General features: G+C 50.1%; 1 protein-coding gene and 1 long non-coding RNA gene across 7 annotated transcripts in view; one reads left to right on the top strand and one right to left on the bottom strand.

The window, feature by feature from the left end:
• Nucleotides 1-13858, bottom strand: part of WDR62 (WD repeat domain 62) — a 45826-nt gene that overhangs the window by 10996 nt on the left and 20972 nt on the right. For all 6 annotated transcript variants that reach the window (XM_027078862.1, XM_027078860.1, XM_027078858.1 and 3 more), the window contains exons 10-19: nucleotides 12598-12735; nucleotides 10776-10954; nucleotides 9105-9196; nucleotides 7444-7569; nucleotides 4456-4523; nucleotides 4254-4375; nucleotides 3371-3446; nucleotides 2477-2588; nucleotides 2319-2382; nucleotides 1591-1716 (exon numbers count right to left, since the gene is read on the bottom strand). In XM_027078862.1, the coding sequence (XP_026934663.1) occupies nucleotides 1591-1716; nucleotides 2319-2382; nucleotides 2477-2588; nucleotides 3371-3446; nucleotides 4254-4375; nucleotides 4456-4523; nucleotides 7444-7569; nucleotides 9105-9196; nucleotides 10776-10954; nucleotides 12598-12735 (1103 nt within the window). The remainder of the gene's footprint in view (nucleotides 1-1590; nucleotides 1717-2318; nucleotides 2383-2476; nucleotides 2589-3370; nucleotides 3447-4253; nucleotides 4376-4455; nucleotides 4524-7443; nucleotides 7570-9104; nucleotides 9197-10775; nucleotides 10955-12597; nucleotides 12736-13858) is intronic.
• On the top strand, nucleotides 5683-7461 carry LOC113605621 (uncharacterized). The gene is made up of 3 exons (XR_003427286.1): nucleotides 5683-6119; nucleotides 7023-7089; nucleotides 7365-7461. It is a non-coding gene; the product is annotated as an uncharacterized LOC113605621 (long non-coding RNA).

Below are 13858 nucleotides of genomic sequence, written 5' to 3'. Positions count from 1 at the left end.
GCTGGGGTCCATGTGAACATACTCTTGGCTTCTGGTCAAGACGGTGCTGGAAGGTCTCACCTGCCACACCCCCTCTGCTAGAAACATACTGCCACAAAAAATGAGATGTAACAAAGGCTGGGCTCAAGAAATACGACAAACTCTTCAAGGGCCACAGCAATGGAACAAAAAGCAAAGCAGATGATAGTAGGGCATGAGTCCTGAGCTGCTGGCTTCTGTTCTAGGAAGTGGGGTTAGCAATGAGGTTCTAGCTCCACAAGCCAAAGAGTTGCCCACTCTCTTGGTGCCTAGATCTGCATTACCTCAAGATCACTGCAAAATAGATGGCCCATGTCAGGCCTGGTCCCCGTGGGGAAGCAATGCAAAGCCTCAAGACACAGAGAGAGAGATAGGGACAGCTCCGGAGGCGGAAGAGAAGAAAATTCAAAACCTCCCACTCCAACTGAAACTTCCAAACCAAAATCCCAAATCAAAAACCAGAACAGGAATTCACTCCAAATAAAACTGGTCTTGCAACATAAAGACTTAAGAAATATGTTTAGGAAACTCAAAGATATAAGTGAAGGAATAACTTACATTAAAAGATTAAGAAGGGCTTCCCTGGTGGCGCAGTGGTTGAGAATCTGCCTGCTAATGCAGGGGACACGGGTTCGAGCCCTGGTCTGGGAAGATCCCACATGCCGCGGAGCAACTAGGCCCGTGAGCCACAACTACTGAGCCTGCGTGTCTGGAGCCTGTGCTCCACAACAAGAGAGGCCGCGATAGTGAGAGGCCCGCGCACCGCGATGAAGAGTGGCTCCCGCTTGCCACACTAGAGAAAGCCCTTGCACAGAAACGAAGACCCAACACAGCAAAAATAAATAAATTAATAAACTCCTACCCCCAACATCTTAAAAAAAAAAAAAGATTAAGATAGGACTTCCCTGGTGGCACAGTGGTTAAGAATCTGCCTGCCAATGCTGGGGACACGGGTTCAAGCCCTGGTTCAGGAAGATCCCACATACCGCAGAGCAACTAAGCCCGTGCGCCACAACTACTGAGCCCGTGTGCCACAACTACTGAAGCCCGCACACCGAGAGCCCATGCTGTGCAACGAGAAGCCACCGCAGTGAGAAGCCCGCGCACTGCAACGATGAGTAGCTCCAGCTCGTCGCAACTAGAGAAAGCCCGTGTGCGGCAATGAAGACCCAACGCAGCCAAAGATTAAAAACAAACAAAAAAAATACCTTAAAAAAAAAAAAGATTAAGAAGACATCTCTGCTCCACTGGACCCTTCTCTGATCTCCTCCCTCCCCACCACGGGCTGGGTGGGCTGGGTCTGGGGCCTCCTCTGGTCCCCACAGCCCCCTGGGGCTTCCCACCAGAGTGCTCATGGGCTCTCCAAGCACTTTTGCTTTTACACTTCAAAACCCTTCTCATATGCATTATTGTAACTTCCTATTCAAAGTACATCTCCCCTTCTAGGCCCCGAGGGCACAAAGGGCAGGGCCGGGGGCTGTCTGGGCCGTGGTTGCTTCCCTAGCCTCACTCCTCACGGGGCCCAGGGCAGGAAGACATCCCTCTGGTGAATGGACAGGTGGCTGCCAGGACCTGGGGTGGCTGCTCCAGTTCCTGCCCTTCGTGTTCTCCTGCTGCTGCTCACGGTGGTCAATCTCCAGCAAGTGCTGCTTCATGCAGCTGGTGATCTCCAGGCCCAAGTGCCAGATGAACACGCAGCTGCAGAGGCCAAGGAGGGATGTGGAAGAGGGAGGAACAGTGAATATGGAAGCCATCTGACCCCAGAGCCACCTGGTTCATCACTGCCAAGACCTTATTTCCTGGCCCGGAAAACAACCCTCATCAGCTTAGCACAGGGCTCCGGACCAAGTCAGGTCTACACCCTGGGAGGGGTCCAGGGCATCCCAGCAAACCAAGGCTGCTCTGAAGACCCTGAGACCCAAGGAAGGGGGCTGTGAGGAAGGAGTGTAGTATTGATAAACTGAGGAGAGCGTCAAAAGGGACTTCCTTGGATACCAACCATGTGCTAAGGAACTTATGTCATCTCATTTGACTCTCACCATACGATTTTCAAGGTAGATGGGGTCATCTCTCTTTTACAAAGTCAGAGAGGGGAAATATAAGTGGCAGAGCTAGGATTTGAACTCAGGGCTGGGCACACACTATCCGAGGAGAGTAAGCTGGCATGCTCAGAGAGCTCTCTGCACAGGCAGGCCGTGGGCATGGGGTTCCGGTGTCTGAGCCCTTGCTCTCCCAGCAGGATAGGTCCCACCCACTCCCAGAGGGAGGCCCAGCTGGGGCAGCCTCCAGGCCTTTCCCACCTGTCTCCGGATACTGTGATCAAGTGACGACAATCGTAGGTGAACTTCATGCCGGTGACGATTTCTGCAAGCAGAGCAGAGAAGCCATGCTGGCCTTCTGAGCCAGAGGCTGGGCTGGGGTAGGTGGGGAGGAGTCCCAAGCAAGGAGGCAAACCCACCTGAATGGCCAAACATCTTGGCAACGCACTCCCCGGAGTAAAAGTCAATCACCGAGATGCTTTTGTCAGAGCAGCTTGTGGCCAGGAAGGTGCCTGAGGGGTCCACATGGACCTGCCGAGAAGAGGACCCACGTGACACTTGGGCTGCCTCCTTCTGGAATAGGCCTGGGTCTCAACACACAACCCCACTAACTGAGGAACGCCTTGTGCTGGGCGCTTGGCACATGGACTCAGGTAACCCTCACAACACACACCATGGTAGGCAGAAGCTCCTGCTCCCATTTCACAGGTGAAGAAATTACCAACCACAACAATGGCACTAATGGCAGCCAGGCCCTGTGCTAAGAGCTGTACGTGTGTGAACTTATTTCCCCCACAGAACCCTGTGATAGAGGCAATTTTTATTTGCATTTTACACATGATGAAACAGGTTCGAGACGAGATGACATTTGCCCAAGGTCACAGTCAGCCCGAGGCAGAGCTGTAAGAGGGTCTGACCCTGGAGCCTGAGCTCATAACTCCCCTAGTCCAGAGGCTCTTGAGAAGGTCCCCACCTCATCCTGGATAACATAGACAGGGGCAAGCCTGGAGAGGCCTCTCTGATTCCTCCCACCACTCTCTACTGCCACTCACAATGGAAGCCACTTAAATGTCCCCACGTGGGGAAGGATTCAGTAAGTAAAGGTAGAGCAGTCAGGGCCAGCCCTGGCTCCCAAGCACCCTTGGTCAGCCAGGCCTGAGTAGATGCTGGCCGGCATGTGATCCTTTCATCCCTCCGATCAGGTGCCAAGGAGGACCCAGGTCTCAGGAGGCCCAGCAGGGCAGGGGACAGACAGGGGGGCCTTGTGTGTGGGTGTCCGTGTACGGTTTTCACCTGGGGCCCCAGCTCCTCACCTTCAGCAGGGACCCTTCATCACCCTGGGAGCCCTTGTAGCACTTCTTCTGCTTCCCGTTCATGGTGTTGTAGACTCTGGGAAGGTGAGAGCAGAAGTGGCTAACATGGCCCTGCCCACCACCCTCTCTTGCTCCCTTGTTCCAACCTTACCTGCTGCCCTCCTCTCCCCTGGAAGCCCCCAGTACCTCCTGTCCCCCACCCGATGCCTGGACTGAAACCCCGTATCAGGGAATGAGACCCTGTCTTGGGCTGAGGTCACAGAGGTTACGTCTTGGGGTGTCCACTGAGTTAACATCCATCTCCCTGCCACACAGCGAGCTGAGTGCCTGGCACCCAACTTGAGTGAGCAAATGAAGTAGATGGAGAACCTCTCTGCACATGCTTATTCCTCCACATCCTTCCCAGTTTAAGCTTAGATGTCCCTTCCAGCGACCCCAGGTAGGGTCGGATGTCCTCCCAGGGCCCCCCAAAGCCCCTGGGCTCTCTGCATCCCAGCCCTGACCACTCTGTGCTGTCACTGTCTGGTCAGTCTGTCTTCTCCTCCACTGCACTGTCAGCTCCACGAAGGCAGGGCCTGTGACTCCCCCACTGTCCCTCCCAGACAGGAGCTCAGGGAACGAGGATGAGTGAGTTTATGAGCCACATCAGCAGCTCTCAGTTGCCCCACACAGGCTCCTGAGATCTAGGAGAACCCTCTGTTTGACCTGGAGACTAGGCCTGGGTGAACCCAGCTCCTAAGAAACACCCACTGGGTCCCACCACTCCACCCAGCTTCTCAGGGACCAGGTGAGCAGGGGGAGGAAAGCAGAGCGCTCATGAGAAGACAGACCCAACCAGGCCCCACTTAGTCTGGCTGACTAAGAGTGCAGGGCAGTTCCTCACCTTACGTTGCGGTCCTGGCAGGCCACAGCCACGTACTTCTGGGTAATGTCAATGTCCATGTCATACAAGGTGGTCTTCTCTGCCACGTGGTGGGTACGGACAAAGTGTAGTCCATCTGAGGCCTGGCAGGGCAGGCAGGGCCTTCAGAGGATACCCCTGACAAGCCCCCTACCCAGCTCCCAAGGAGGCTGCCCCACTCTACCTGCTGGGCACTGCGGAAGTAGATGCTCTTGTCTGCCCCACAGCTGATCATCTGGATGTCCTTGTGGCCTGGAGGAGGAAGCAGTGCCTTAGGCAGGGCTGGGCCACTGCTGGGCCCAACTGGGGCTGGGGATCCTAGCTAGGGAACTCTACTATAAGGGCACTCCGCTGGGGGTCAGAGAGGGTTTCCCGGAGGAGGTGAGGTGAGTGCTGGGTGCCGGTAGGACTCTGTAAACTGTGAGCTCTGTGTGAGGGGGGCACAGATGGTGCAGTGGGCAAGGCAGGAATCTGCAGAGCAAGAGCAGACAGGGAAACAGAAGCCAGGGACACAGCAGGGGCACCATGTTTAATTTGGGATTTGGAGAGGTGACTCTGGCCTCACAATGGAGGCGTCAGTGAAGCAGGGAGCAAGAGGAGACAGTCAGACCACTGGGAGGCTCACACCATCAAGAAGGATCAGAGTATCCACACAGGGGCTTCCCTGGCGGTCCAATGGTTAGGACTCTGCGCTTCCACTGCAGGGGGTACAGGCTCGATCCCTGGTCAGGGAACTAAGATCCCGCAAGCCATGCGGTGCAGCCAAAATAAAAAGGACTATCCACACAGACTTCGGGCCAGGTCCTGTGCCACATGCCTCCCCTTCCTGACTGTCACCAGCCACTTGTACAAATGTGAACCCAGGGGCTCAGAGTCACACAGTCCTTGTCCCAGGGTGCAGAGAGTCAAGATGGGGCCAGGGCTGATCCCAGGCATTCTCTGGTTAAACACTGTGCTCTGAAGCCAGGCTTCCTCTCCGAGCCTCAGCTCCCATCTGTTCAATAAGCCTGTATCAGCCACTGCCCCGTGGAGTGGTATGAAGCCCTTGGGACAGTGGCTGCTACCTGGTAAGCAAGATCGATGTTCTTACTTTTATTCTTCTTTCTTTATAGAATAAGAATAATCACAGCACAAATACCTTGCAGAGTTGTGGTGAGGATGAAGAGACAGAACAAATATAAAACATGTACAACCTTGGTACAATAGACACTGCTCCTTCATGACAGGACATTTGAGAGCACCCAGGCCTGACATACAAGTTAAGATGTTACTCGAGCAGAAGTCACTGGTTTATAGAAGGGAACGAGTCCTATGTTGGCGAGGAATCCAGAGAGGGCCTGCAAGTTACTACTGGTAATGTTTTGCTTCTTAACCTGGGGTGGTGAGTCCAAGTATTTAGCAATATTAGGACTAGGACCAATCAGAACAGGTGCTGGCTATAAACAATGGGTGTGTCTAGTTCAGACCTACTGACTATGAACCTTGATGTGGATATTCATTGTATTATTCTGTAAACTATTCACAGATATTTCTGTTCACTTTTTTGGATATATGTTTCATAGAAAAGAATTAAGAGACTGATTCATTCTTTAGCTGGATAGCTTCAGACAGTTTCCGACTGGCTGGTGCCCAGTTTATATGAACTATCAATGTTTTGAGTGTAACGCCCAGTTGAGTCAGCCCAGCCAGAGCAGGGCTCACAGGACTGGTTTTAGGATGTGCATCCTCTCAGACCGGCTGGGGCTTTAACAGAGGCCCACGCCTTCAGAAGGTGACCTAAAGGACCGACTACTGGGCCACCCCCTTGGCCAGTTATCACCTCTCCTGGATCCAGACCATTCATTAAAGGTGAGGTCACTGCTGGCCAAACTGCTAGATTTACCAATCTATTCTAACTACCTCTACCCTGTGGAATGGGATGGTCTGAACAGTTTTTTACAGGTGTCTGAGAAGTTTGAGCTGATCAGCTTTTGTCAGGTCCTCATCAAGACATAGCAAACGTGTTAACCTGTTTTTGCCCAGCTCCCGACCACCTGAGTTAGACAGAGACAGGGCAGAAAGTGGGGAAGACCAAGGACATTAATACATTCTCAGCCACAAGATTATATGTACAAAACACTTCATAGTCAAGAACTTGGAGTCAGTGGACGTATTCCCTCCATGAATGGATTCTTCTTGAATATAGTTTTGAACATGTTCTTGGGTTCTGATCAGTTAAACCCCCACAGGGCCTACTTCCCCTCCTCTTGGAATCCCTTAGGGCCAGGGATCTCCGTACTGGATCTTTCGAGTCTTGGAGGGATCCCTTCAACTGCCTGGTTGAGCGAGGGCTATAAGGAAGGACAGCCTTATGCAAAATACCAGGCCTGCACCTACTGGCTGTGTGACTCTGGCTGTAAAGTACAGTAACTGCTGGGGCAGTGCAAGGATCACATCACCCAGCACAGAATTAGTCTCCAGCAATTGTCACCGTCATCTATTTTTCAGCCAAGGTCACCCAAACCCATTCCACCTTGGACTGGCATTCTGATTTCTTTCTGCGGACTAGCACTTACCTAATGTCAGTCCTCCTGGATCAGGGGTGGAGGCAGGTGGAGGCTGGGGGCACACGAGTCACACCCAGCCCAAGAGGATACTCCAAAGCTCTGGCACCACCTGCCCTGGAAAGGGCAGGTGCCTCAAGCCAGCACAAGGTAAGTCAGCTACCAATTTCTGCCAAAATTGACAGGAAGAGGGGAAATCTCTTTCCAGCGGCACAGTGACCACTGAGATCCTGCCCACGAGAGAAAGGCACAGCTGACAGAGGGAGAGAGTCCAGGTAACTTTAAAAAATTCAACTTTTGGGGACTTCCCTAGTGGTCCAGTGGTTAAGACTCTGTGCTTCCACTGCAGGGGGCACGGGCTCAATCCTTGGTCCGGGAACTAAGATCCTGCATGCCACGTGGAGCAGCCAAAATAAACGATACTCCAAAAGCATTAAAAAAAATTAGTCTAAAAAAAATTTTTTTAATAAATAAATAAATAAATAAAAATTCCATCTTTGGATCCAGCTGTGCCTGAATCCAGAGCTTGCCTCTCCCTTTCTTCTCTAAGCTAAAGGTGGCTTTCGCTGTTACGTGCAGTCAAAGGAGCCCATCTAATGAGGCACAGGACGCAGAAGGAAAGGGCTCACCAGCAAACTTGATGGCTGTGATGGAGGAGGAATGGTCATCCAGGGTCTGCTCCAGGTTGTAGTTCTTCTCCACGTTCAGCACGTGGATCAGTCGGTCCCGACTGGCTGAGGCCAGCAAGCTCAACCCTGTGGATGAAAAGGGTGCCACTGGGTCTCTGGGAGGCTGCTTGATGGCTTGGCCTCCCAGAGAGCAGTGTGACCGAGCTTTCCTGGCCTTGAAGAAGGAGTTCGGTTTCTTAACTGCAGTCAACTTGCCACAAACCCGGAAAGGGGCCACTCCCCCACTCTGCGCAGTCTTTCCCCAGAGCCCCAAACCCTGGCATTTCACATCCCTTGCCACCAGCTCCTGCAGGATGAATCTTGATGTACACGTGGACACTCCTCCACTTGTGCCCACACCAGACATTCCAGCAGAGCCCAGCATTCCTCCCTACCAAGTCCAGCTACTTGGCAGCCACGTAAGGCCCTGCCAATTTCTCAACCTCCCCAAAACACTGCCCCCTCACTCTCTGAGCTCTGGCTACACGAGCCTCATCTAGGCCCTACTGACCACATGCTGCCACCTTTCCTTCAGCCACTGGACCTTCGTGCTGGCCCCCTCAGACAGTGCCTAGCCGGGACACCTGCTATGTCTGAGGCCTAACACATGACCTGAGGTGGAGCGGAGCTCGGGAGAGGTGTACTGAATGAAAAGAAATTTAAAGAAAATTTGGTGGGGCAGAGGGTGTGGGGGAAGGAAGAGCATGGGAACGCACATTAACATTATCAGGACATAACTCCACCTACATTATATTCCTGCCAAAAGTGTATCATCGGAATCAAATCATGAGAACAACAAACCCAAATTGAAGGAAATTCTATAAAATGACTGATCTATATTCTGCAGAAAGCCAAAGTCATAAAGACAAATTAAATAAGGCTGTGGAAATATTCCAAAACAAAGGTGACAGGAGAGCCACAACAACTGAAATGTGAACCTGGACTGGATAAACAAAGGTGCTATAAAGGACAGCATTGGGACAACTGGCAAAATGTGAATAAGAACCCAAGACAGATGACAGATTTGATAAGATGCACATTTGATAAGTGCACTGTGGTCATGTAAATAGATGTCCCCCTTCCTAGGAAATGCTCACAGAAGCATTTAAGGGTGAAAGCGCAGCATGCCTGCAACTTACTCTCAAGTAGTTTAGCAAATAATAATAATAATAATATACATGCTTTAATAATAATAATACACATGCTATTATTTTATTACAAGTGTATATATACACAGGTGCGCAAATACACAGAAATGGAAAGAGGGGAAGCAGATAATTCTGTCACAGGTCAGACAGGATTTAAAAGAAAAAACTTGGGGAGCCTGGGTGAAGAGGCTACAGATATTCATTATAATATTCTTGCAATTTTTCTGTAAGCGTCAAACTTTTTCAAAAGAATATGTTTGACTACTGATCTATCTTTATCTTCTCCAGCAGAGGAGGAGCTCATTCATATATTCACTCATTCAACCTTCACCTCTTTAGCCTGAGCTCTGTTCGGGGCACTGGGGACCAGGGTAAACAAGTCGAGTCTTGCCCTGTCATTTACGGTCCCACCAGACACCAACTACTCCTCCCTGTGGCTCTGCCAGGCAGGCTGCTCCCCTGCCATGGGCTCACCTGTCTCAGGCTTGGAGTACTCCAGGCACAGCACCTCAGCATCATGGGCCTCCACCTTGACCAGCTCGTCCATGAAGTGCAGCTCGTGGATCCTGAGAGATACACACTGCCTGCTGTACCCTGCCTGGCGCCCCCACCCCTCAGCTCCAGACGCTCTGCCACTACTAGAAAAGGTCAGAGCAGCCAGGTAGGTGACGTGGAGAACACCCTACCCTGGCCAAGTAGTCTACAGGTGCCCAACCAGTTTCTCATCTAAAACCTGCCAAGCCTGCGAGAACCTCAGCGGGCACCCCGCCCCTTCTGTCCATGGGTAACACCTAGGATGGTCTTCTGGGGTTAGGATAGGGATATATCAGAGGTGATTCCTGGGGCTGGGGCAGGGGTCAGAGGTCATACTCAAGGATAGGACCCATGGGTGGGAACATTTGATTCCAATCTCTCATTCTTTTTTTTTTCTTTTTTCTGGTTGCACTCTGTGGCTTGTAGGATCTTAGTTCTCTGACCAGGAATTTAACCCAGGCCCTCAGCAGTGAAAGCGTGGAGTCGTAACCACTGGACCCCCAGGGAACTCCCTCTCATTCTTAAAGAGTCTCAGATCCAGACTTTCCTCACATTCTTGCCAAATGAAATCAGACAACAGGTCATCCAGGACTGAAATAAGAAATAATAATTCCAGCTTCTCCACTCTCTACCCGTGTGACCTTAGCCAAGCCACTTGGCCTCTCTTTCCTCAGGGAACCCATCTGAAAGTGGAGTGAATAACAGCACCTACGCCAGAGGGTCGGTGAGAGGATTAAATCAGTCAATACCCATGGTACTCAGGCCAGCGGCCAGCCTGGGGGAAGATCGCTATGCCCACGTTACCTCTCCTCACTGTTTTCACCGTTGATAGCCAAGTGCTGTCAACGGGAGCAGCCCCCTGACACGTTCAGTTTGCCTCATGCAGTGACTGACATCACAACAGTTGCCAACATTTAAAAACCATGGAATTTCACAGAAAAAGTCTGCACTTTATGTTCTTCTTAGACAATGGGAAGATATGACAACTTGGAGGCTATACTACTGGTGCTGCGTGGTGGCTGCCCCGTTATGGGGCACATGCTCTTCAGTGCCCCAGTCCCTCCCATTCTGCAACAGCTCCACTACCCAGGGGGTCATAGCTGACATTCGCCACCTTAAACCTGATCCCTGTGACAGAACTCATATTCTGTCAGCACCTATTGGGCCTGTCACATCTTGAAAAACCTCTGCAGGGTGGTAAACAGCCCAAGCCCTCAGATGTCCCATCCTCTGGTCCCTCTCTCAGGGCCACCAGAAATGCCAAGCTCCAGCTGGCATCTTCTCTGATGGTTCAGCAGTGGTACCATGTGGCTGAGAAGGTGTCACCATGCCCGAGAGTCATGCAAGTTTGCCTGTCCACCCTGCAGGCAGAGTTCACATGGTCCAGCTGCCGAGGCCCCGGTGGCTACCCTGATCTACCCTGAGCTAGCCCTTCTGGAAGCCCCTTCTAAGCTTATGTTCCCAGGGGTGGCTGGCTACCAGATTGCTACTCACAGTCCCTCATTCCCAACAGGCAGCTGGAGGTGCCAAGGCCAGGGCTCCTCCCCACTGCCCTTAGTACCTGAGCCCAAGCTGGGAGATGTACACTAGACAACGCCAGGGCCCACTTGCCTCAGATTTCCACTTCGGTCGCCTGAAGCCAAGTGTTGGCCATCAGGACTGACCTGCATGACTCGTACCCCAGCTTTCATGTCCACAGGCATCCCATTCTCACTCCCCCGGTCTGGGAAGTGTGACATGTTCTGCAGGTGCTGGATGTCATTCTCCACATACACAACCTTCAGCAGGGTCTGCAAGCGGGAAAGGACTTAGGTCAGTGCTATGAGAAGCTCTGGAGCACCTCTGCAATTTTTTCACCTGATAGTCTCCCATTCTTCATTAGTAACAGAATTCCAATTCTGACCTGGGAGCTTCACCACTCAGAATAATAACTATGTTTCCCAGACTCCCTTGCATCTAGATGAAGCTGTGTCAATAAATTCTGGTCAATGAGGTGTAAAGCAAGTGAAAACTCTTCTGCTTCTTTCCCACTATCCTGCTGCCTGGAACTTGGATGTGATGACTGGAGCACCAGCAGCCATCCTGGACCACGATGACAAGGGCCACTCCTTCAAAATGGGCAGAGTGGAGAGCTGGACAGCTCTTGGGTCTCTAAGGGCTTCCTACAGCTGCCAAAACAGCCTGGACTAGTTACCTCTAGACTATTTTTACAAGTCAGAAAATCAAACTTTTACCTCGCTTCGGGTTTTTCTATTGTGTGCAACCAAATATAACATGGTTATCACAGATGCAGAAGAGAAGATGTTAGTATGGCAGGGGGACGTGGGGCACTGGTGAGGGGAGTCGTAAAGGAGCATTTGCTATACACACCCTGCATTAAGAGCTTTTTTTGTTCCAGCCACACTAACCTCTTTTGGGTTTTCCAACTCATCAAGCTCTTTGCAGCCATAAGGCCTTTGTCCCTTGGTGTAGAACACTCTCTCCTCCCCTCTTTATTCCTCCCAATCCTCCATATCTCAGTTCAGTTATCTCCTCCTCCAGGAGGCTGCCCCTAATGCCACAGATAAAATCAGATGACTGACTTTAGATATATCTTACTCATACCTTACAACTTTCTTTCATGGTGCTTATTATGCTTGTGATTATATCATAATTTGTGCAGTTATTGGCTGGCTGCCTCCCCCTACTAGACTGTAGGTGTCACGGGGCCAGGAGAAGGGTCTGCCTTAGTCACTGATATGTCCCCAGCATGCAGCACAGCACCTAGCACTGACCTTAATAACTATCTGTAGAATCAGTGAATGCATGATTCAGGCCTCAGCTCCTCAGAGAAGCTCCTTCACTGACCTAGCAACACCAACCATTTCTTCAGTAAAGTGTTTCTCCCCAGCCTCTCATCATGGCTCTCTTTGGGATCCTGCCAGCACCTCCACCTCAGGCTTCACCACGTGGCAGCTAGCTAGACAGGAGACACCCCTGCCTGGTTTGGCCCATCAGGTGCTCTCCCAGGGAGTTCTAACTCAAGACTTGGGGAGCAATTTCTTCTTTGTTGAGTATGTCGGGTTGCCTGGAGTGGCTGTGTCCACACACACCGAGACAGCAGGAGCTGAGTGGTAAAGAAAAGCAGAGAGGACCACAACCAAGACCCGACACAGCCAAAAATAAAATAAATAAATAAATAAATATATATATATATATATATATATATTTTTTTTTAAAAAGCAGACAGGAAAGACCATGTAACCTAGAAAGAAAGAGAGGGAGAGAGAGAGAAATGAGATAGGAGACAGAGAGTGACCAGCCTTGGTTCCTGGTTCCTGTCCCTAGTGAAGCTTAACACTGAGGTTCCATAAAACTCCCTCCTACCCCCCTATCCTAGATTCAAGTAGGCCTTTGTTCCTCCTAAAAGATGGTTCACAATGAAGCCCCTTACATTACTGAAGATGTTCTTCTGCCAGTGAGAGTCAGGGCTGCCGTCCATGTTCCAGAAGCGGATGGTATTGTCTGAGGAACAAGTCAGAAAAGATCCTGATGGCAGACAAGCTCTCTGATCTTCAAACTCAGGATACACCTACAGTCCCCAGAGAACAAGGCAAAGGAGATTCATTACAAGCACTTCAATGACAGCACTATGATATACTATTGCATGGTGAAATAAAAGTAAGTTGTAGATAAACAGCCTTAGTGTAACGCCTTGCAAGAAAAAAAAGACACAAAATGCTACCATATATTACCATGCCCCATCTTCAGTCCAGTCCATAAAACATCCCCACAAATCAATTTCTAAGGAAAATGGGTAGCGCAAATCACTAAGCACAAAAGGAAACAAGGTACCACGAGCAAGAAGCAGCAGAAACAACAGAGTCTAGCTTCAAATACTGGAATTATCTAACAGACTCTAAAATGACTATGTTTACTATGTTTAAAGAAATAAAAGAACTTTGACAAGATTAAAAGTATGAGTAGCCAACCAGAAACTATAAAGAACAACCAAGCAGAGCTGAAAAGGAACAAAATAGAACTACTCCTAGAAATGAAAAATAAAACATATTAAAAACCAAAGATTTGACACAGTTGAAAAGAAAATTAACTGAATTGAAAGACAGAACTAAAGATGTTATTCAGAATGCAACTCAGAGAGACAAAGAGATAACATATAAAGAAATTTCAAAATATGGAAGCCTGGATTCTGAGATGATGATGACAGCAGCATCACAGATTTTTAATTCAAAATTCCCACATGAAAAAGAGAAACCTGAAAGCAAAACCAAAACCCCATGGACAATATTTATAACAAAAGTAGGTGAACAAGATATTCTCATAACTCCCCAAATACAAGCAGGTAGGAACAAACTACCTCCAGTCATAAGACCTACATGTTCTCAATATGTATATGGGAGAAAGCAGAGAGGAGCAATGAGGTATTCTAACCTCAAAGTAGCCAGCAGGTATTCACTGGAAAGCACAACTGGCCAAACTGAACAGTAGTTGAACTTGGCAGGGTGGGGGTGGGGGGTCATCCACTCCAATAGTGGTTGAGTGCAGGGCTCAGCAGTAAGGCCTGAAGCGGCTGGAGAAATCAAGGCCTGGTGAGCTCTCAAAACTAACCTACCAGGGCTCCTTTCAGGACAAAGGCCTATACTGAGGAGAAACTGCTGGGAATGGAAACAAAATTGATCAGGGTAGGGACAAGA

This window comes from Aethalodelphis obliquidens, unplaced genomic scaffold (assembly GCF_003676395.1).
Source record: "Aethalodelphis obliquidens isolate GAN/ISIS:26980383/991018 unplaced genomic scaffold, ASM367639v1 scaffold43, whole genome shotgun sequence".
Taxonomy (NCBI): Eukaryota; Metazoa; Chordata; class Mammalia; order Artiodactyla; family Delphinidae; genus Aethalodelphis; species Aethalodelphis obliquidens.
The sequence above is the reverse complement of the archived record's forward strand: the minus strand, read 5'-3'. Positions and strand labels throughout refer to the sequence as shown.